The 24,647-nt window shown below is 43.6% G+C and overlaps 2 protein-coding genes across 11 annotated transcripts in view; both read left to right on the forward strand.

Annotated features, from left to right (window-relative positions):
• GPR61 (G protein-coupled receptor 61) overlaps window positions 1–6,282 on the forward strand; it is a 91,956-nt gene extending 85,674 nt beyond the window's left edge. For all 10 annotated transcript variants that reach the window (XM_061632575.1, XM_061632573.1, XM_061632569.1 and 7 more), the window contains one exon: window positions 4,405–6,282. In XM_061632575.1, coding sequence (XP_061488559.1) covers window positions 4,804–6,168 — 1,365 coding nt within the window. In that variant the 5' untranslated portion in view covers window positions 4,405–4,803 and the 3' untranslated portion in view covers window positions 6,169–6,282. The remainder of the gene's footprint in view (window positions 1–4,404) is intronic.
• Window positions 6,283–23,473: 17,191 nt separating this feature from the next.
• Window positions 23,474–24,647, forward strand: part of GNAI3 (G protein subunit alpha i3) — a 35,334-nt gene continuing 34,160 nt past the window's right edge. The window contains exon 1 of the mRNA XM_061632579.1: window positions 23,474–23,740. Within this exon, the coding sequence (XP_061488563.1) occupies window positions 23,623–23,740 (118 nt within the window). The 5' untranslated portion in view covers window positions 23,474–23,622. The remainder of the gene's footprint in view (window positions 23,741–24,647) is intronic.

Genomic DNA, 24,647 nt, shown 5'->3' on the forward strand with positions numbered 1-24,647 from the left:
CATTGCAGAGGAAGAGGGAAATAATCCCTCCATTGTTTAATATTGCTGCAGTTGTCAATAACGGAAGGACTGAATTTTCAAGACTGTAGCTTATTTAGTTTATACAAATGATTGGCAAGCTTCTTTTTCTGAAACACCCCCCACCCCCGCATGAGTTATCTTGGAGATGATGTATTGGGCACCCCTGTATGGATGGATGGTGCTAGGGTCTATATGTATAAAAAGGAAAGGCTTTTCTACCTGCAATTTCAGTGGCTAAGGAGGCATGGTATATATTTCTTCATATTTTGACCCATATGCCCATGCTAAATTATGGGGTAATCTGGATTTGCAAATAGACAGGTAGTCCTTTAGTGGATGAAGAGGGCTAATAGTGGGATTTATACATTATATGAGTTAATAGGATTGGATGGAGATTTTTGTCATTTTCAGTTTTGTGATTTAGATACCACTTACCTGCTAGTGCTGAATGGCAATATCTTCAGCTACAGCAACTTTTGGTGTCTATTTATGGACTGTCAGCTTTGAGTGCCTCAGCATCTCCTAGAATGCTGGAGGAAATAATTGGATCTTTGCAGAAAGCTAAACCATAATAGATGTTTATAAATGTTATTGGAATGATGTAAATTGGATCTTGCCTAACTTGTTTGTTACCTTGATGCTTTGTCATTGAGGCAGAAACATAATCAGCTGGGGCTCTCTTCTTGCTTGTAGAGTGGGCTTTCTTGCTAGTTCAGGATCTAAACAGACAAATGGAATAAGGAGTCCTTGATCTGATCCAGTGGAGTTCTTCTTATGTCCTTGTGGTTGCCTTTGTGTTTTTCATTTTGGGAGCATGGCAACATGATAGACATGGCACCTGCTTGGCCTGCACAGATTGGCTTTCCCTATGTAGCATGCAGCTGTCATTGCCTGCACAGTCCTTAATTGGTGTGCTATGGTGGTGTTTCCTGGAATGCTGGGGGTATGTGTCTATCATTTCCCCATCATTTTTGTATTTTCCAATGGTGGGCTATGGAAATTATTTTAGTTAGGTGTTCTTAAAAGCATCATACTTTAAAAGTAATTAACCCACCCTGAGTCTTGATGTGTATCTTGGTGTGTATCCTTCCATATCTGTTCAGGGCATAGATGGGGAATCTGTGGCCTCCAGATGTTTCTGAACTTCAACTACCATCATCCTCAGACAGCATGGCCAATTGTCAGGAATTATAGGAGTTGTAGTCCAGCAACCTCTGGTGGCCCACTGATTTCCCATCCCTAGTTTACAGGAAGGATGCTGCCAAGTAACTATCATATAGGACACAGCAATTATCCCATTCCTATTCTCTTTGGAGGCTTTTAAAGTATGACTGCAGGGTCATCCCAAGCAACCAAATTTATTGCCATTTAGCCTTGTTTTGAAATTAATAATGCTTAAATGGGAGTGTGAGAGCCAGTGTGGTGTAGTGGTTAAGGCGTTGGACTATGACCTGGGAGACCAGGGTTCGAATCCCCACATAGCCATGAAGCTCACTGGGTGACCTTGGGCCAGTCACTGCCTCTCAGCCTCATGAAAACCTACTCATAGGGTCGCCATAAGTTGGAATCGACTTGAAGGCAGTACATTTACATTTTAAATGAGAGTGTGAGGACTCCTAACTTACTTCTTGTGGGTCTCAAGTGCTTTCAGAGCTCCAGTGTGTCTTTTATGTTCAAAGCCACCTGATGAGCCTCTCCCTCTTTCAAGGTTAGGGCTCTTCTCATCAGTAGGCACACCCTTAGGTTTGTGTATTTATACTCCTGCCAATGGAATCTGCTGTCCCAGACTTTACAGACTTCCTTTGTCCCTTATCTATTCCTTCCCTCCTTCGTAAGGCTTGTCATCCCCTTTTATTCAGCTGTAATTCCTCCTCTCTTAATTCACCGCAGATTATGTTCTTTTCCCTTATTCTTGCTTCAGCCAGTGTCTTACTCTTGTCTCTTGTTTCTTTCCCCGGTTTTTGCCTGTTTTACTACTTGGCTCTCTGCTTATAAGTCCTCCTCTGTTTCATGCTCACTCACACATTCGTCCCTTTTTGTCCTTCATTCCATTCCAGTCTACCCACTTTCACTCTCTCATCTTGACTCTCTCCTTCACACCAGGCTCCCGTCTTACCTTTACCCACACTCTCTCCTTGCCTTCTGTCTCATGGGCTTCCATTCAGACTCGCTCTGTCTGCTGCAGCCTCATTCACTCCTGTTTCCTTTCCCATGTATCACTTTGTCAGCTCCTGTTTCCACTTTTCTTTCATGGCAGCTGGGACCCACACCTGATGCATCTCTTGCCCTACCTTTATTCAGTTGGGCTGAGCAGTGCTGTATCCTCAGGGTGCTCTCCCTCTAACGTCACTTTCAGTTTGACTGGCTCACCTTCTGGTTGGATTGCCAACACCTCAGCACACCAGAGAGGATGCTTCCCTGACTTCTTTTCACAGGGAGGAATATATATGCCACATCAGTAATGCAAATGCAGAACTTACATTGGCCAGAGTAGGCAGTCAATTTAAAATTTGTTCTGGTCTGTTTCCATTCCACATTAACTGTGTTCACACATGCACACAAATAGAGAGTGTCAGACTCAGAGGAGCTTAAAGTGGTGTGTGAAAACATTCTTTGGCTCCTTTTCTGTGTGAAATTGTAGTTCAGGGTAACAGACAAAACCAAGACCAGACGACATGTGCTGGGGCCCAGCTTGTTTTTACACTGCTGCTTTCAGCCTCATGAGGCAAGTGAACACCAAGGAGGATCCATCTGTCTCAGCATAAGAGACAGACTGAAAGTCAGGCCTGGAAAACTTGGTACCAGTCCTGGCACAGCCTTTGGCAGGTTGCTACACTTCCCACTCTAGTGATCTACACCGGTATTATTCTGAGGATGACTGTGGGCTCGTCCAAAAGATAAGACAATGCATGCCCCAGTAGCATTTTATCATGAATGCAACACCCCCGCCATGATCCCCTTAATATCGCAGTATTCAGTCTACCTGTTATAGAAGGGTTGGAGTTCTGCTGCAGGGGAACAGTCGTATCTGTATTTGCAACCACTTTTTTATGTCTACAAACAAAACACTATAGATATTCCTGTTTACCCAGGCTTTTGGTTGTTAATTGGCATCAAATTGTGTTATGATTTCTGGCCTCTTATGTGGTTCTCTACTTGTAGTGTGGGGTAGGATTTGTCCTTTTTATAATTATTGTTGGATGAGCACTTTTTGCTTTATTGTATTTTCCTTATGTGCTTGGTTTTAAATGATTGCTGTTTTGTATATTATGGATTTGCAAGTAGCTTTGAGACATTTTCTTGTGGAAAGGGGTGGATCAACATTAAAGGAAAGAAAGAAGGAAGGGGTGTGTTTCAGTGAAGGAGAGATGGTTCAGCAGCCATAGGAGGGGAAGGCTGCTCTGGTCTATAGACACTGAAAATGCTCCCATGCTAGAGCTGTAAAGCAAGCGAATGCTTATTCAGTAAAATATGTTTAAAAATGGCATGTGTAAGCTATCATAATTTGCATCACAGGCATCATAGGCCAGTGGTTCTCAGCCCAACCCTCACCCCATATGGACCACTTGAAAACTGGTGGTTGGCAAATTACTTAATAACTTCTTTCTCTTCAGTGCCAGCCTCATCATCAGAACCAGCGCTATAATATGAAAATCACAGTGTGCATACCTGTGTGTGGCAGTAGGCCAAGCAGCAGAGAAGGGCCCCTTTAACTGTTAAATTTTTAGGGGGAAATTAGTGTATTGCACCAGCACCGTATAATGAAATTCACAGGCTGCAGGTTAAAGCCTTGTTAGCCTACTTGATAAATCCAGCTCTGGTCAAAACGGCCTCTATCTCCATTGTCAGGAAAAAAATGAATCAAGTGCAGGGTCAATATTTTTTTACTGTCCCTCTACATTTCTGTGAATCATCTGAATGGAGTTAGCAATTTGAGAACCACTACAATAAGCACCTTTGGCACTTGCATAACCACTCTCAGTAGTTGTAGCAAAACTATAGCATGGGAAATTTATATTTTCCCAGCAATGGCAAACTGCAGTTTGAGTGATATTCCTGCAGTAGAAGCACAACCTACAAAGGGAGGCACCCGGATCCCATGTAACCAATGAAACTGCATGTTTATTGCTCAAAGAAATTGTGTTGGGAAAATCATCCCATGACCTGGCCTGAGGTTGCCTTCCATCTCAGAACTAGGCCACATGGAGCTAACTGCAGAGACTGTAAGTGCTATTTCAGTGCTCTTAGCCTATGCAGTGCATACCTGCAGAATTATTTAATCCATACTGGTCTCTTAAGCTTCCTTGTACTGTACCCTAAAATGTGGGTGCAAAATGCATTTGGCTGACATAGTGATTAACCTGTAAATCTGTTTCTTTGTAGGTGCTAACATTTGCATGGGAAAAACCACATCGAGAGACACAGTAAAGCTTTACAAAATGAGCAAGAGAGATACTCTTCTCCATAGCCAGAATCGATTCCATGGTCCTTCTGCATCACCATGCTGTTACATCCAATGAAGTACAATCAAAATGAGGTGAAAAACATGCTTGATTAAGTGCAATCCATAGGTACAATGGCTTACAGAACTGAATAGCAATGGAAGGTATAAGAGCCTTTGAAATGCCCCATTGTCCTGTTTGTTTCTGAATGCTGGGAAGAATGTGATTTCAGGGCTGGGGGTTGCTCATTCACCACTGCCACTGTTGATTCTCTCTGATCACTCCCTGGGGACCCAGAATAGGATGGGTGATGGACTTGTGAAGGGAGGTGCTAGTCTCCATGGAGCCTTCTCTCCCTACCCATTGGGTGCGGAATTCCGTCAGGATCAGAAGGCTGCTGCAGACCACCCAGAGCTCTATGCTTCTCAATTCCAGCGTTGACACCAAGACCAGGGATGTGGCCTCTGAGTCTGTGGGCCTCTTCTTCATGCTCTTGATTGACCTGACAGCCATTGTAGGCAATGTAGCCATTATGATGGTCATTATCAAGACACCTGCACTGAGGAAGTTTGTCTTTGTGTTCCACCTCTGTCTGGTGGATCTCCTGGCTGCAGTCACCTTAATGCCTCTTGCTATGCTGTCCAGTTCAGCCTTCTTTGATGGCACAGCCTTTGGGGATGCCATATGCCGCATCTACCTGTTCCTGAGTGTTTGCTTCATCACCATGTGCATCCTATCAATCTCAGCCATTAATGTAGAGCGCTACTACTATGTGGTGCACCCTATGCGCTATGAGGTGAAAATGACTGTAGGCCTGGTGGTCTGTGTCCTGGTTGGCATCTGGGTCAAGGCAGTAGTCATGTCCATCATCCCCATCCTGGGGTGGCTTTCCCAAGATCACGTCAGTAGCTCCACAGCCTATGGTGGACGGAGCTGCACTTTGCAGTGGAGTCGGAGTGCCTACTGCAAATTTTTTGTGGTTTTCTTTGCTCTTTTCTACTTCCTTCTGCCTGTCCTCATTATTTTGGTTGTTTACTGCAATATGTTCAAAGTGGCCAGAGTAGCTGCCATGCACCATGGTCCACTCCCCACTTGGATGGACACCCCACGGCAGCGGTCAGAATCCCTTAGCAGTAGATCCACTATGGTGACTAGCTCAGGAGCCCCTCGGACTACCCCTCAGAGGACGTTTGGGGGTGGAAAGGCTGTCATCATCCTTCTAGCAGTGGGAGGGCAATTCCTTTTCTGTTGGCTGCCATATTTCTCCTTTCATCTCTACTCCATGCTTAGCTCCCATTTCCCCGGCCGGCAGACAGAAAATGTGGTTACTTGGATTGGCTATTTTTCTTTCACGTCCAATCCTTTTTTCTACGGGTGCCTCAACCGACAGATCCGAGGAGAGCTAAGCAAGCACCTCACCTGTTTCTTCAAGCAGCCACCCGAGGAAGACCTCAGGTTACCAAGCAGGGAAGGCTCCATTGAGGAAAACTTCTTGCAGTTCCTGCAAGGGACGGGTTGCAATGCTGAGGCCAGGAACACTTGTACCTATCCTAGCCCTAAAAGGGACCAGCCAACCATTGATTTCCGGATCCCAGGGCAAATTGCAGAAGAGACCTCAGAGTTCCTGGACCAGCACATGAACAGTGACATCACTGTCTCTGACAGCTACATCAGGGCAGCACATTCACCCAAGCCTGAGCTGTAGCTGTTTTTGCACTTGACAATCTGATTTTATTGTATGTGAAATAATGCAGAACATAGCAGCTGATGAAGGCGGGGGGGAGAGTATTTAATAAATGTAAAAGCATGGTAATTGGGACCTTATCTCTCCAACTCACTTGTCAATCCAAGAAACAGCTCCTGCTAGTATCTGAACCATTTCATTCAATTTTGACCAGTGTGGGATGATAATTGCTCTCCCTCCCCCACCCACCCCACCTCATCTCATTCTTAAGGTTTGGAGTTAAAAACAGCCTCATGTTTTAAAACTTTCTGTAGTTTTCATCTATCCATGGGTGGGGGACCTCTAGGTGTTGCTGGACTACAACCCCCAGAATCCCTGACTGTTGTCGATGCTGGTTGGGGCTAATGGGAGTTAGAATCCAACAACATCTGGAAGGTCATAGGTTTCCCATCCACATCCCTTGCCAATTTACAAAAGTGTATTGATAGTTCCCCAGAACTTTTTTCTGTGGGAAGTTAATCCTGTTGAAGAACAAGGGGTCTGACAAGGGGTGATCCCTCCTTGCATCTACCTCGTGCTAAGCTGGTGACCCTTGACTTATATGACTGACATTGCTCATTGTTGTTTGGGCCTTGCATGAGTGAGGCACCCAAAGGTCCAGGAACAAGAGGCAGTAGATAGAGCAATGGACCTTTATGATGTAGGGAGATTTTAAAGATTGATGTTTGTGTCATTCCAGTAGGAAAGTTTCACTCTGAAGGATTGCATTTCCTTTCTGTTGCTGAAGTCAATGAAGCATGGGGAGCTTTCCCTATTGTAGAAAGTGAACAAGATACTGGTAATCACAAAGTCAGTGGCAGGAACCTGGTTTTGCCACACTTGAACTGGGTCCTCAGTTGAAGCTGCTTTATTTCAATCAATAAAAGCCATTGACTTCTGTAGGGGACAGTAAAACACAACTTGTTAGGGAGTTTGCTGGTTTGAAAATGTAAGGGTCCTTGCAAGGATGTCTGTGTTTGAGAAGCAATTGGTCTTTTTGCATGGAGCACACAGAGACCCACTGCCTTCCCTCTCCAGCACTCTGTTCCACTAGACTTCCAGTGTGTTTGTGCAGGCAAAAAAAGCATGCCATGATGGAAAACAAATGTGATCAACTGGGCTTTCATATACATCAGCCTTCCCCAAGCTTGGGGTCCTTAGATGCTGTTGGACTACGACTCCCATCATCCCTGACCGCTGGCTCTCCTGGCTGGGGATGATGTGGGTTATAGTCCAACATCGCTTGGGGAAGGCTGGTATATGTGATGATGGTCCAGTACATGTCATGCTCAGTCAGGATCAATCACCTGATGTCTAATTGCTGCATATGCCTCTTGCTCCCACACAGTCAATGGAGGCTGGTCCGTTAGAGCAAATGGGGTGCTCATCTAGGCACTTAGCTAGCCCCTTCTTACTTACATCCAGTTCAGAGAGTAAGCCTGGCTGTCAGCCTCCTCCTCCTCAGTCTCAGTGAGGAGGAGGGTGGGGCAAAACTAGAATTAGTTGGCTCTGCCTGTTATTGCCCTTTGGCTCTACCTACTGTTGGCCTCTCTGCCTTCTGCCCCACCAGTCCCAATGGGCACCAGCCACCACTGCACACAGTCTACTCAACAATTTATTAAAAGTTGAGCCTCGGATATCTCCAGACTGCAAGGTGAACAGAGTTTCTCATTTTAAGCACCCCCCAACTCCCTACCCAGTTCTGTGAATCCAATCCTCTCCCATCTTCCACAGCTGCTGTATGATGCCTCCCAATTACGATTGGATGGCTTCCCTTAGGATGCTTCCTAGATGCAGAGTTTTGTGGGTGACTGGTGTGCTCACTGATGCTCTGCTGTCCGTAGAGGAACTAGTCCAGCCTTTGCCAGCCTGGTTCCCTCCAGGTGGTTTTGGACTACAGCTCCATCAGGCCCAGCCAGCACAGTTATTGTGGCTAGGCCTGATCATAGGGGTTGTAGTCCAAAACATCAGAAGAGGGTCAGGTTGGCAAAGGCTGGACTAGCAATTGGTACAGCAGCCACAGTTCCAAACTTTTGGCAGTTGCAACACACAAACACACACACACAATCCTTGCTAGTTAGTGTCTCCTTCCTACAGGCACTATATTTCCCATGGCTCTTCCACCAATGGAAATGATCCTTCAAGCAACACCCTTAGGATGAGGGGATCAAAGTAGGCGTGACATGGATAGACTTGTTTAGAGCTGGCATTGGTGGAAATTCAGCATCATCCCATCTTAGATTTAAATTTGAAAACACCTTGGAAACATAGGCCTTTCCTCCATGTCACTGCTCAAATTAAGCAACAGCTTAAAACTGCTTTCATCTCACTGCCTCTTAAAAGTAACTTGTTACTCATTCTGGCCTCCCTGTTGAAGGAACCTTAGTGAAAAGAAGAATGTGTTTTTGTTGGCGCCCTGGAGCTGTAGACTTATTTTGTTTAATCCAGTATTAAGGGCATCTAGTCCAGTTCCATGGCTTCTGACCACAGAGCAACAACAGTTTTCTATAATATGAGCCTCTAAAGAGCACATTCTAAGGTGGAAAAGATGAGCCTTCCCATCTCAGCCACCTAAACACACAGATACACAAACACATCCTGCAAATCTGCTGCTAACCCCTTAAACAAGTAGAACTACTGGCATCTCAGGGAGAGTGAAATGGGGATGACAACCACACCAAAAATTTGCAATGCCTTCAGGCATTCCCTGCCAATCCCTGTAGCACTTCAGAATGCAATGTCAGGCCCTGTGATGATGATCAGCAGGAGTATTTGGGTGGCTTAACCATCTCTGCATGGATGTGATTGTACTGTGAGATACAGCATCTTGCTTTCTGGTAAAGGATCTGGTGTTGTTTCTTTTTCAGAATCTGCAGTCTCAACTTGCAATTTTTATATGTATATGTATTCAATCCATAGAGTTGTTGCATAGAAAACATATGGGTAGTGTTTACTAAAGGCTCTGGAAACAAATAGGGGCTGGATAGGACAAGATTCAGAGGGACTCTGCATGTAATCCAGCTCCTTGTTGTGGCCTCCTTTTCTAATTTTTTCCTTCCATATGCACATCTGTGCCTCCCATGTGCATTCTCCTTTCATGTCCTCTCCCACAACTCTTTCTCCTCAATAGTTCAGAGGCTGGAGGTGAGGGTAGAGATGCAAATACTGCAATTTCAAAATGGTGTATGTTATGTAAAATTGTGGCAATCTGTCCAATTTTCAGATTTTTACACAGCAAAATGGGGGTGGGAGAGGTTTACTTGCAAAATTAAGGTCTATTTCTGTGCAGAATTCTCAACCTTTTAGTTAAGGTGAAGCCTTCCCATCATTGACCCTTTTCCTGCCAGACTTCATGGGACCTATTTTGGGTCATGACCTCTCTGCACCATGCTGATGGAAATCTTGCACTGAACATGCTCTGCCTCTGGCCTGCACAAACAGTGCCATCTATGATCACACTTTTTGATGGGTTGACTTCGCAAGAGGAGGGAGTTTTTATGTAGGACAGTCAAAACCTTGAGCAACAAATAAAACTATTATTTATTATGAAATTTGCTCCCTGCCTGTGTGTGAGTAATGGGCTCTGGGCTTCTGAAACGAGAGCAAAAGGCTCCAACCAGGAAAGTGGTTGTCCTGATAACAGCATCCAGAGCTGATGCTGCTTCCCCAACAGTGTGATGGGGAGTGTAGGTTAGTTTATTTTTTATCAGCAGCCTGCAGAGTTTATTTCCGAGGAAATTATTTTCTCTCTCTATTGCCCTTTCTCTCTGCAGTATTTTTCAAGCTGTTGAAAAGTGTGTGTGTGTGGGGGGGGCATTCAGAGGATGTAGGTTAGGCTGAGATGTGCTTCTCCTCTGTTTTTGCAACAGACTGAGAATGCTTCCTGGGGCAAGCCTCTTCTCCACTTTTTTTTTCATGTTTCGAATGTAAAGCCCTTTGAGGTTACACAGTCAGGTGGGGTTAACAGAGCTACAGTTCCAGAGTGGTTTAACAGTCACTTCCTCTTCCCAGAGGACTCTAAATATCAGCTCTATGAGGGAAATAAGGGTCTCTTAACAACTCACAGCACCCTTCACAAACACATCCCGGGATTCTTTGAGGGAAGCCATGCCTGTTTAAAGTGAAATAATAGTGGAATCAATGTATGGTGTGAATGTGGTCTAAGTCTCACTGACTTCAATAGGACTTACTCCCAGGTAAGTACGTATAGGATTGCAGCTTTAATGCTGTAGGTTGAGGGGATTTCCCCCTTATTCTGGCACCTAATAAATCAGTTTTGTCAGAGAGCAAGAATTATGCTTTGCTTGCTAGTCTGAGCCTGTGGTAGGGTTGAGGAACCTCAGGCTGAATGTGGCTGTTTCGGCCTCCCTGTCTGGCCCATGGGACTTTCCCTAAGCTATCCCCCCCCTCCATAGGTCTCACTGTCCCTGCTTTGTGTCCTCCTTTGCCTGTCTAGAATGTCTCCTTGAACAGTGAAAATGCCTCTTGCTTGCCTGGAAGTAGAGAGGTACGTGTTATGGGTGGATGGAAACACGTCTGACTTTTGTGTGGATGGAATGTAGCCTACTGTACAAAGTGCAGAGTTACATCCATTGCTCCAGTTGCTTTTGCCTCTGGCCTGCCCACCACTGGCCTGTGACTCCCAGAAGGTCCCCTATGACAGAATGCGGCCCTTGGGCTGAAAAAGGCTCCCCACCCACCCATAGTTTATTATACAATTATATCCCAGGGCAGCTCACAAGAAGAATTTACAATAAAGTGCGGTTACATAATTCAAATAGTGCAAAAGACACAACTAAAACAAAAGCAATTCCCAAAGTCACCACACTGTCAGATGCAATTCAGAATAGGGTTTTCATGGTAAGCAATATAGCTCAAATCTAAGACATTCACTTCATTTAAAATGCCTGAGGGAATTTTAAAAAATGACTTAACCTGGCACTTAAAAGATAACAAATAGGTGTCAGATGAATTTCCCTAGGGACACAGTTCTACTACCAGGACATGACCCATACAAAAAGGTATTGAGAAGAAAAAAAAGACAGTCCATGGCTTTTCATCATATGGGGAAACTGTGGCTTCAAGGAGCCCTGATGAGATGCATCTACTCTACAATAGAAAGGCTGGGAAGGGGAAAAAAATCCATGGATGTCAGGGAGGCAGCCTCAGGGGAGCAACCTTTTGAAATAGTAGTCACAGCTCTTTGATAGACTGCGAGTACAATCATACCTGCATCCCCGCCCTGGTTGATCTCTCTCTCTCTCTCTCTCTCTCTCTCTCTCTCTCTCTCTCTGTGTGTGTGTGTGTGTGTGTGTAGGATGGTGCATGGGTGGGCAGACTTCAGGCTTGTGGGATCTATTTTGTTTTTTATTAGACCCCCTGAGGGCTACCAGCCACAGCCAGCAGCAAAATAGTGGCTCAGGCAGCCAGACGCACAGACTCTAAAAATTAAGTAACAGGATGCCTCTTCTCAGGAATTTTGTAATCAGTATGAGAACCAACCTCACAAGTCCTTTTCACACAAAAAAATCCACTCCTGCTCCCACCCACCCCCCAGCATTCTTTTTCAGCAACCTAATTTAAGGCTGGGGTGAGAGGAAAGCTTTTTAGTTGTTGCTGTTGTCAGATGGGAGTCAGATCACCTTCCCAATCTACTGCAAATCATCCAGAGATCTACCAGTAAATTTCAATCTATCTTGGCATTTTGGGATGGCGTGCCTTGGATAAGCTAGAAGGACCTGATCTCCCAAAGGGTCTGATCAAAATCTGGTGCTTTCTGAATTTGGTTCCTTGTTCTGTTGGTGTGCAGGGTGAAAGAAAAAGCTGACACATTTTAAAAGTGGCATATTTTGCCTGCAAAGGAAGAATTGGGAGCGCACTTAGAGTGTGCTCCTGATTCTTCTTCCTTTAGCAAACAATATTGTAAAGAAGGGTTACTATTTAAATGATTATTGTGAAGGAGGAAACCCATCAAACAAAAGAAGAGAAGTATGCAGCCTCTGCTTGATTATTGTCCTCATTCTCTAACTTCCTTTATGCTGCTCTATCATAAATAGAGTTGAAAAAAACTCAATTTCATTTCTCTTGGCTTCTCATTTTTCCAACCTTAAATTTGGTTTCTCTACATTTCTGCATCAATTTGTGAACTTTTCTTTTTAAAAATCCTCATGAAAATTATCCAGCATTTTAGGACAAAATTCTCCTAATAAAATACATTTCTCCTAATAAAATACATTTAGACTAATGTACACATTTTTGCAAGGAATTTCTCATTATATAATGGATTTTGGTATGTTATTTTCACTCATATTCTTTTTTTGAACTTTTCCCTAACATATGCATTTTTGTAAACATTGGTTGGTTGGAGAACTACGCTGCAAAACTCAGATAAGTGCAAATTTTGAAGGATGGCTGTGTTTTGGTTCTCATATTTCAGAAAGTGCAAATTTGATAAATTCAGCTTGAAATGCAAACTGGATTGAATTTCTCCGCCATCTCTAGCATACAAACAAACAAATTTCTCGTTGCCACCTCATTCATTTGCTGGGATAAGGAGGGCCATTCAATTACACTGACGCTCAGGCAGATGATGCCATTGCTCCTCTAAAAAAAACAAAAATCGCAGAGCTACACTCCCCTGCATTCCTCCTCCACCACACCACTGCTGCTATGTAACATTTCCCCTTTCCCTTCACTCTGTGCATTCCATACAGCTGCATCACAGTATTTTTCATTCAGGCACTTTTGAAAACAGCCTCATATGCAGAAGCCACAACATAAGAAAACATGGAAGTCTGCAAAGAATACGCAAGTGAAAATGGTGTTCTGCAGTGCATGCTTTATGAATCACTAAAATAAGGAATCAAGGACTCTTTCAGACTGATCTCATCTGTAGCTCCATTCAAAGTCTTTACTGTCAGTTAGCAGGGACTCTAAGCAAAGGGCTATGTTTCAGCAATTGAGCCAGAAATACGCCCACGCACCTGAGCCCTGTCTTTTTTTCAGATTCAAAACCCAGAATGTCCAAGAGGGGAGAGTTATTCTAGTAGTGAAAGCCTGCCCTTCTAAATGCATCAATACAAGAGGAAGATTTATATCACGACAGGTGTAGAAGAGGCAACAGGTTGCATTGTTTCAAGGGCTTTTCTGGAATTCATAACATCACTGCAGGAGTGGGAAACTTTTTGTAGCTTGAGGGCCACATTCCCTCATGGGCAACCTTTTGAGGGCCAAATGCCCATGATGAGTGGGGCCAGAGTGAGCCTGGCCAATGGTCAAAGTAGATGGAGCAACTGGGACTCTTACTTTTGTACAGTAGGCTACATGCCAGCCATGCAATAATAGCACAGCTTTCTACACCCCTACACACACCCCGCTCCATCCTCCACCCAGGCAAACAAGAGGCCGCTCAAGAACGTATCCCAGCTAGGCAATAGCACTCAAGGAGGGCCTTGAGCAGGGCTGGTGAGGGTTGTGGCTAGGGGAGTGTCTTGAGGGTCAGACAGAGCGGTTCCTCTCCCTGCATTACGGCAGCAAATACGTCTGTGTGTCTCTCCTGGAGCCCTGAACAATGGGCTGTAAATCTGGGCACAAGTCTTATCACCTTTCTTTAATATACCTGCCAGGTTAAAAAAAATGACATTCTCCCCATCTTTCCCATATTATTGCACAGAATGTTAGCTAATAGTTATAATTCCCAAATGCGATGTACTTGTCTTCCACATTTCATTCTGAGAATGGGTTGAATCCAGTGTAGTGCTAAGTCAGGTTCTCGTCAGTGCAAGGTTTACTGCTAGTGCAATAGGAATCCCCCCTCCCCCTGCGTGCCCCCTCAGTCTGTTCTGGGTTTTCCCCCAACCCTCCAGAGCAGATTTGGGAAGGGCCCAGGGGACATATGGAGGAGGAGAGGGGGATGTCCCATTGTGCTAGCAGTAATCCTTGCACTGATGGGATGAGTTAGTTGAATACTGCCACATATTTATAATACATGTTTGTTATAATATTTTACAGTAGATAAAGTTAGCTAAAAGAGGGTTATTATAGGGCTATGACTCCCAGTTCCACTTGCCACTCTGCTAAAGGTGCTTGTCAAGAAATGTCAAGGGGACTTCCGGGAAGGGTGACTTAGCCTGTGCCTGCTTTTGAGACGGGCTCCTGCCTCAAAAGAAGCTTATTCAGATATATCAGTCAGTTTTTTCTCTTTTTTTTGACTGATTAAACTTCTCCCGGGTAGGGAGAAACGAAGAGATTAACCTCAAAGCCTATTTTTGTTGGGACGACCAGATCTCATTAATTTATGGGACGAGGTCCAGCCGACGAAGGTGGGACGGATTTTTAACAGCAAGCTCTATCTGATAAAGCGAACGTTCACCTTATCTTCTAAGAGAGAACGCACTAACAGGCAAGCACCCTTCTTTCTATATTTTTCTTTTACTTGACTTAAATTGTTGCTGTTTAAAAGAGATTTGCCAGATTGATCAGTTTTTGACATCTCACTGGGGAGCCATAACTTCTCTCTGCTACGCACTAATTAATAGCTTATCTCTGTTTTTGTTGCAAAAAGCTGTCCTGGATTTGCATTCTAAAGATATACACAGAAGAGGGATTTCTATTCCAGATTTTTATTTTGAAAAATATTATACTGTTTTGAGACTACTCTCTTTTTGGTCTATTTTATTTTGACGAATCTGTTTCTTGACGATTGCCATTAATTGTTTCGATCCTGGGAACTGCATTTTGTTTACTTAACTATTGGAGAGATAAGGCTGTCTGCTCTGTTTATACTGTGATGTCACCAAGTTTGGAGTATTAACCCAATTGTTGCTGAAATAAGAAGTGGTTTTCCTATATTTTTCTTTTAAAATGGCAATTAAGAAAGTGGCTGAAAATCTGGAAATAACTATGTTTCAGAAAATAATGGATGAGATTGAGATAATGAAAATTGAATTGAGTAAAATGAAGCAGGAGATTAAAGATATAAGGGTCCCTGTGAGAGAGGTGACCCTGGAAGGGGTCCCTGTGAGAGAGGAGACCCCGGAGATTGGAACAGGGGTCCCTGTGAGAGAGGTGACCCTGGAGACTGGAATAGGGGTCCCTGTGAGAGAGGAGATCCCGGAGATTGGAACCAACGTGGAACAGGAACAAGATTTGGAGTCTATGGACTTTAGAAATAAAATCTATTGTTTGGAACTCAATGTTATCTCTGAAGAAATGAATGAAGATTCTAGAGATAAAGTTATCAATGGCATGGATAATCTTCTGGACTGGAATGATGTGATGGAGCCCAATATAGAGAAAATCTATGGAATTAACTGCAGCCATGTGACAATGGAAAAACTTTTAAGAGATGACCCAGTGTATTTTGAAAAAAAGAACAGAGATATGATTTTACAGCAGTATTTCAGCAACCTATTCAGAATGGATGGCAAGAAAATATTTGGGATAGAGGTAATCCCCATCAGACTCTTACTATATGACTATGGCTTTGACAGCAAGATTATTATGGAATACTGATAATGGAAGATTGGATATTGAAATTACTGGACTTAACAAGACTACTGAAGATGGAAGATGGAAAATGGAACTAATAGAGATAATAGAACAATGGCTACTGAAATTATTGAACCTAACAGATTCTGATGTGATGGATTAATTGAAATGTTTATTTTGACTATGGTTATGACAATAAGATTATCATAATTAGTAATGAGATGGATTAATCGATATGCTTATCTGGAAAAAAAAATTGATAGATATATTTCTTAAAGAATTGAAACCTCTCTTTGACTTTTTGTGGAAAGAATAAAGTAATGTTTATGAGATTTGATGATTAAGTAAGATAACTACTGGAGGAAAGTGATTTTATAATATGACTTAAGAGACAGGATTGTTATATATTATAGACTTATAACTGATTTGATCTTTGACAAATGGGAAGTCAATATTTTACTCTTTATTTTTTATTTTTGTTTTTTTTTTTCTTTTTTTCTTTTTGTTTAACTATTTTTGATTTTGTTTTTTGTCTTTGAATGTTTTATGATTTTGTCTTGTATGTTTTATGAAAATCTGAATAAAAATTATTGAAAAAAAAAAAAAAAGAAATGTCAAGGGAAACACCAGCATAGTCCAGTGGCTGGAGACCTCCAGTCAAGGCTTACCTCTGTTACAGACTCAGTATATAGCCTTGGCCAAGACGTTCCAAATATAAAACTGGAATACCAGTCATGTATCTTACAATTTTTTAAAGAGGGAAAGTGTTTCGCAAGGTACAATTTATTTATTTGTTTATTTATTACATTTATATACCGCCCCATAGCCGAAGCTCTCTGGGCAGTTTAAAGCAATTAAAAACAATAAAAACAAATATACACATTTTAAATACAAAAAACAATTTAAAAACGCATGCTAATATGACTGGTGCCGAAAAGATAACAGTGTTGGCGCCAGGCACACCTCATCAGGGACATCATTCCATAATTTGGGGGCCACCACTGAGAAGGCCCTCTCCCTTGTTGCCAGACTCCCAGCTTCCCTCGGAGTAGGCACCCAGGGGAGGGCCTTAGATGTTGAGCGTAGTGTACTGGTGGGTCCATGTCAGAAGAGGCGTTCCATCAGGTATTGTGGTCCCAAGCTGTGTAAGGCTTTATAGGTTAAAACCAGCACCTTGAATTGAGCTTGGAAACATACAGGCAGCCAATGCAAGTGCGCCAGGATCGGTTTTATGTGTTCGAACCGTTTGGTCCCTGTTACCAATCTGGCCACTGCATTTTGCACAAGCTGCAGCTTCCAAACCGTCTTCAAAGGCAGCCCCACGTAGAGTGCATTGCAATAATCTAGCTTGGAGGTTACTAGAACATGGACAACTGAAGCCAGGTTATCCCTGTCCAGATAGGGGCGAAGCTGGGCCACCAACTGAAGTTGGTAGAAGGCATTCTGTGCCACCGAGGCTACTTGAGTCTCAAGTGACAAAGATGGTTCTAGGAGAACCCCCAAGCTACGAACCTCCTCGTTCAGGGGGAGTACAATTCCATCCAGGACAGGTTGGACATCCACCATCCAGTCAGAAGAACCACCCACTAGCAGCATCTCAGTCTTGTCTGGATTGAGCCTCAGTTTATTAGCCCTCATCCAGTCCATTGTCGCAGCCAGGCACTGGTTCAGCACATTGTCAGCCTCACCTGAAGAAGATGAAAAGGAGAAATAGAGCTGCGTGTCATCAGCATACTGATGGCAACGCACTCCAAAGCTCCGGATGACTGCACCCAACGGTTTCATGTAGATGTTGAACAGCATGGGGGACAGAACTGATCCCTGTGGAACCCCATACTGGAGAGTCCAGGGTGCTGAGCAATGTTCCCCAAGCACCACCTTCTGGAGCCGACCCACCAAGTAGGAGCAGAACCACTGCCATGCAGTCCCTCCCACTCCCAACTCAGCCAGTCTTCCCAGAAGGATATCATGGTTGATAGTATTGAAAGCCGCTGAGAGATCAAGGAGAATCAACAGAGTCACACTCTCCCTGTCTCTCTCCCAACAGAGGTCATCATACAGAGTGACCAAGGCTGTTTCTGTGCCAAAACCAGGCCTGAAACCCGACTGAAATGGATCCAGATAATCGGTCTCATCCAAGAGTGTCTGGAGCTGGCCTGCCACCACTTGTTCAAGGACCTTGCCCAGGAATGGAACACTCGCTACCGGCCTATAGTTATTAAGATTTTCTGGGTCCAGGGAGGGTCTCTTCAGGAGTGGTCTCACTACCGCCTCTATTTAAATTAGTAGTAGTCATTACTGATTTGTTTTTTTACCCTTACCGAATTAAATCCCAACCTGTAGTTTCAATAAATAGTCAGCAGATGGCAACATAAAAAATAAGGAAGCAAGCATTTATTCTTGCTATGGTATTTTCAGACAACTGGGTTGATTTAGTTAACTTCTTTCTCTGTGTGCCATTCCCAAAAGGCTTTTTTGTTGTCTTTCTATGGAATGATAAACCTCCACACCTACCTATAAAGCCGGATGAAAAAAATCACAATTTGCAGTTGGTTTTTAATGTCTCCCAGTGTCAGAAGGCTAAGCTAACTGATGCTAGATTCATGCCTGTAAGCAGAGTTTTCTAAATTAACCAGAGACTATCTGGCTAATTATATCACAAAACTATCACACACAATTGACTCTACTTGGGGTGCTCCCTAGCCTGATAGTGTTATAATCTGTACAATCAGAGAACTGCTATCAACAAGATGACGATGGGGGAAGGGGGTTGTATTCCTTCCTGATTTTACCATAAGGAACTCAAACAGCCTAACATTCAGCTGCAAAACGGAGCAAATGCCGTTAGCTTCCTTGCAGGCACAAGTGAGAGAGGTCAGCAGGGTGTACTAATTAAATTAAAATTCTGTGTATCCAACTTTCTCTGTCCACTAGTACAAGAGCTTTTGCACTAGTGGATGATTGAGTTTTAATGTTACACAACAGACAAATCCATTGCACAATCTATTGTTTAACAAAGTTACCAGCAAACAGTTATGCATTCTCTTGTGCAACAACTTTCTGCTAGCATAAAACATTTCAGCAACAGAACGAGTATGCCACTGACTTTAATTTGGTGCTACAATGAATACAACCCTATGAGCCCAGGCAATTCCAATTCTGCACTAAGAAAAGCTGTATTCTGTGACCTGCATAAATAATATAGTGCCTATTTGCATTCCCCCCTCATGTTATATGTGTGTAACATATTCTGCAGTGCACACAGAAAGCACATGAAACATAAGAAGAATTCCAGAGTTTGGCAATACTGTAGCTCAGTGTTAGTCAGCAGGGGGTGGGGTGGGAGCTGCGCTGCTCACCTGACCTCCATCTGGCTGAGCCGCTGCAGCATACTGGGACAGAGAAGGAATGATGTTTGGGGAACTGAGTAGGGTTGCCAGGTTCAATCCCTGAGACTGATCCTGTATCTTTAGGAGAAGAGATAGTCAGCCAACTGCAGGTGTTCTTGCTACACTGCAATGAGAAAAACCACAAGGTGGAATTCTCCCTTCCCCCTGCACAACTTTTAAAGATACAAAAGACCTCTTGGTTGCCAGGCCCAGCCTCCAAGAGGTCTTTTGTATCTTTAAAAGTTGTGCAGGGAGGAGGGAGAATTCCACCTTGTGGTTTTTCCCATTACAGGGTTGCAAGAACACCTGCACTTGGCTGACTTTCTTTTCTCCTAAAGATACAGGATCAGTCTCAGGGATTGAACCTGGCAACCCTAGAACTGAGAGATGTAGCCACTCTGCCAAAAAAATAAATAAAAATTAATGATTCACCAGATAGCCACACCTCTTCACTTAGGGAATTTTTACAATTGTCTACCATTAAACTAAAATATAGGCTCTGGTTCACAGAAAAATCTTCTAGGCTGCCCAGAATTCAGCTCAGAGGTGCTGCACTTTTGCAACAGTACTTCTCAGGTTTCACAAGGGATGCATTTGGCCATCGGTTAGTTCAAATACATATGCTGAACCACTTCTTGTTTCAGACATCAGAAATACTAGGTAAAGGACACTAGAGGGCAATAAAACAACATGTATAGCTAGCAACTTCCCTATTCGAATAATAGATTGTGAAACAATAGTGATAGCCTTTGTGGAGACTACTCTGGACACTTATCTTTTCCAAGTTTTGTTTGTTTTAGAACCTGACGTTTCCATGGGTGTGTTTTATATATTAGAGTTCTAGGAGCATTAAACAATCATACACAAAAGCTAAGATGTAATTGCCCCAAGTCTTGAGGGGGCTGATAATTTGTTGCACCAATTTTAATGCAATTTTCTTTTGCAATACTTGTTTGCTGTGGTTCTCAAAATGGGAAGTATGCCTCCCAAAAGAGGAACAATAGGTGGCTACCTGGGCAGGCACAGGCTTCTTTGTTCAGACTTAGCTTGGGCTTTGCATGATTCAACCAGAAGAGAGAATGCCTCTGCCTAAAACAGAAACTAACCATGCATGGATATAAATCCTCATACCATGCCATGTAAAGTGGGAGTTGGGGTATGGTTTAAAGGGCCAAGCTGTCTGCAGATGGGAGATAATAAATCTTTGCTTCAGCTTGTTCCTCCAGGTGCTGTTCTGCCTGCTAGGCTCCAATGTCAGAAATGAGCCCAGCTTAAGAGAAAAACACCTTTCTGAGGAGAAGCTGTGTGTGTGAGCAGGGAAAGGGCGTTCAACTCCCCTTTGTACTTTAAAACCCAGTTCAATCCCTATCCCCCTCATTTTAGATTTGAATAAGAAATATCCAGTTTAAACACACAGGTCTACCAGTGTTAGTTTAGATCTAAATAGCTTCAACACGACCAGTTTTATTTATTTAGAATACTCACATTCCACTTGATAACTCCAAGAGGCTCCCAAAACGGCTTATGAAATTCACATTCAAGTCTGGTATCAGGAACAGGCATAAAGCCTATTTGTTTCACACTGGTAAGGAATCAGTGTTTTAGTGTGGCAGCACCTACACTCTGGAACTCCCTGTCCATTGATATTAGGCAGGCACCTTCATTGCACTGTTTTTGTTTTGGCAAGCCTAGCCAGATATGTAAAGGTAACATGTATTTTAGTATGTAATTTTCTTTTACAATGTACATTTTTAACTGCTGGTTTTATGTATGATAGGGTATGGATATTTTTAATGTATAATTTATGTAAACCACTTAGATATTTTTGCAACTAAGCTATGCATGCTAGGGTTGCCAGGTTCAGGGCCTGAGACTGATTCTGTATCTTTAGGAGAAGGGAAAGTCAGCCAAGTGCAGGTGTTCTTGCTATACTGTAATGAGAAAAACCACAAGGTGGAATTCTCCCTCCCCCCCCTGCAAATCTTTTAAAGATACAGAAGACCTCTTGGTTGCCAGGCCAGCCTCCAAGAGGTCTTCTGTATCTTTAAAAGTTGTGCAGGGGGAAGGGAGAATTCCACCTTGTGGTTTTTCCCATTACAGGATTGCAAGAACACCTGCACTTGGCTGACTTTCTCTTCTCCTAAAGATACAGGATCAGTCTCAGGCCCTGAACCTGGCAACCCTAATGCATGTGTGTTTTTTGCAACATCCTCATAATTATATCAGCATCAAAATGCCTGTCTATATCCTTCCCTCCTCTCCCCCCCCCATGTAATTTGGATTTTCCCTTTCTGGGAAAAATCTGATACGTTAAAAAAAAACACAACTTGTTGCTCATGACCCATTTGCAATATCTGGATGCCCCTTTTGAAACATTAAACTTCCATTCTGGAGTTAACATAGGTATGCCTCAGTCTGCATAGGATCGGTCTGGCCTTACAGTACTGAGCCAATTGAGCCAAGTCCTGTTTTTCTGGGGCTTTTGCTTCCCTTATTTGTTTGTTTGTTTTCATTTATGAATTGCTTCTTTCCCATAAAATATCTTGAAGCACTTTCACAGTAAAAACTTCAACAATAAAACCAATAAAAAGCAATTTAATATGTAAAAACCCTTAAAGTGACATTTTAATATCTCAGAGAAAAAACATGCATTGGGAACCTATACAGCCTGAATCATGCTCTCCTTTCCTCTCTGATTAGTCCTCCTGCTATTAGAAGGGGGGGGATGGCTGCTGTTAGTTCTTGTTTTATCTTACACAATCCACTTTCTTCCACTCCCTCAAAGACTGCTACACTAATGTGAGAGTTTATCCAAAACTTGCATTCATGTTTTATAAGTGCAGGAACTGAGCCCCAGCAATTCTGCTGTCTTCATCTTGATATCCTGTATGTACTGTACTGTACCAGTGCAGTACCCGTGGGTACCATGGCAACTCCCAGTTACCCTCCGTAGTGCCTGCCAAGGCCCCCTTTCCTTCCCCCCCCTTTTTAAATAGAGAGGAATTTGGCTTGGTTGGGGAGCTCCCTATGTTTTTGAGGGGGGGGTTCTTTTTTGTTTGTGTTATATGTGTTTTGGGATGTCCGCAGTTTGTGTAGGTGCTTTGTGTGTTTGGGGTAGTGGTTTCTGAGCATCACCAGTTTTTCTTCTATAAAACTAGTATTTTATGGTGCCTAAGGCTGTTTCTCAGATTTCCAAATTCCCACCCCCCTGACCCAGTCCAAAAGGTTTGTGGATTCCTAGTATATAGTACTGTAGCGCAGATGTATCTGCTATATCATATGAGTATAGTCATTTACTTATTTTGAATAAATAAATCATATGAATGCATTAATGAAGATTGAGCAACAGCTCCTAATGCATTCATTACAGAGTTATTGCAAGCCGCTATCAGCTGTATCTGAACTGAAACACACCTGAACTGTGAAAACACAGATTGGCTGTAACGACAACCACCCCATCTGCAATATTAACAGTGATTAACATTAACACAGGACTTTCGTAAATCACCCTGCTTCAGCTCTTCCTGACCATCTGAAATACAAGGATTCAGACTCAGCCCCCCCCTTTTCTGACAATGTGGGGACAACAGCTCTGAACTAGATTTGCATTTGCAGTACAATTTTTTTTTTAATTCAAGAAATGGAAAACTTCACACTTTTCATGCACAATAATACTTGAGTTTGGAAATGCATGAATTTTGTCTTTGCTTTCAGTTGTTGGGGTGGAAGTAGGGCCCCTTGCTGACAAACCACTTCAATGAAAAATGACTAGATGTCACCATTATTTCCTGAGAACACTACCATTTCCCCCCTAAACGAACACACATACACCTACAACTTTGTTCAGACAAAAGTATTGTCTAAGGCTGCAGTCCTATAGTTCAAGGACGGGAAACCTGTAATCCTCCAGATGTTGATGGACTCCATCAGCCACAGCCAGCGTGGTCAATGGTCAGAGATGACAGAAACTGTAGCCTAGCCAACATCTGTTCTGGAAGGCCACTGGTTCCCATCCCTGCTATACCTATGTAGGTGGAAGTAGATTTCATTGGACTCAGTGGGACTTCAGTAGACACTGGCATGACACTGAGTAGACAAAGGCACTGTACAAACCTTTGGGTTATACCCAATGTTAGCTCTTCTACTCAGAGGAGACCTATTGAAATTAATGGACATGACTACATTGGGTCCATTAATTTTAGTGGCTCTACTCTTAGCATAACTTAGTTGTATACAACCTTTTATGATTATGGAAACCGATTTGCAGGTGCTACAATTCTCAGCACACAGTTCGAGATGTGGAACCATGCGGACATAGAAATCGATTGATCGATCGATCGATCGTTCAGTCAGGCCCGCCTCCCTCAGAGGGAGACAGAGACGTGTCCATCGACTACATTTCCCAAGGTGCATTTCAATTTTCGTCGGTTGCGAATTGAGAGGAGGAAGTTGGATAGGTTTCCGGTGCCTCTCTCTCTCTGAGCTTGTTCTCTTCCCGAGTCTGTCGCTGTTGAGGAGAGCGAGAGGTTCCGCCCGCCTCTCTCGTCCTGCCGCCGCGATGGGCTGTACGTTGAGCGCCGAGGATAAGGCGGCCGCTGAGCGGAGCCGCATGATAGACCGCAACCTGCGCGAAGACGGCGAAAAAGCTGCCAAAGAGGTGAAACTGCTTCTACTCGGTAAGAAGGAGGAGGAGGAGGAGGAGGAGGAGGTGGAGGAGGGTGCGGCCGGGGCCGGGGCCGGGGCCGGGGCCTGGCCCTGGCCCTGGCCCTGGCCCTGGCCTTGGCCTGCTTCGCTCCTCCGACTATTCCGAGGTGGAGTGGGAGGAATGAGGCATTGGGTATCGCAACGTGCAGCTAGGCACAAATACCCACCCAGTGCGGAGAGGCTGAAGTTACTGATCTCTGTTCTTCTCCGTCTCCACCGGCTCAGAGGTTTCTGTCAGGCGCGCTCCCCGTTGGTGGCCTGGGCTGGACCTCCCATGGCTCCCGGGCACGTCCCACAGCTTACACACAAGAGGAAGCGAATCTGTGCGGCCCAAGAGTGTTCTCTTTATCAAGCTGCTGCTTTCTGACCCAAAGGCATTGTTTGAAAAGTGTCCTAGTAGTAGAGTCCTGGAGGCTTTAGGCCAGAAGTCAGTCCTGGCTAAACTTCAGGGGTGAAGATCTGAGATTTTTCCCAATTAAAAATAAGAGCAAAAGCGCCACGACCAGATTATAATATTAAGGAACTTTGAAGAGATTGTTTGAATAGTTGTAGGGTTGCCCCTGCTCGCCTTGCAGGACACCTTAAGGAAGAAGATAATTGTTGTTCTGTGTGATGCAGCGAACCCAGTTGGCACAAGAGATTGCTAAGAGTATCCCGGTTAAAGGATTTCAGGTCCGGTAGAGATTCAGACGTCTTAAAAGGTTTAAGACCAGCAGTCTTATCTTTTTTTTTTTTAGTTACTGTCCAGTGTCTTAGTAAGTGCTCTTACACATTTATGCTTTAAAGATCCTTTTCATGCCCTCCCGCTAGGTTTTCCATTTGCAGAGGTGTATATCCTAAAAAAATAAAAATAAAAATTGACAGTTCTTTAGAACTTTG

This window comes from Rhineura floridana, chromosome 6 (genome assembly GCF_030035675.1).
Source record: "Rhineura floridana isolate rRhiFlo1 chromosome 6, rRhiFlo1.hap2, whole genome shotgun sequence".
NCBI lineage: Eukaryota > Metazoa > Chordata > Lepidosauria > Squamata > Rhineuridae > Rhineura > Rhineura floridana.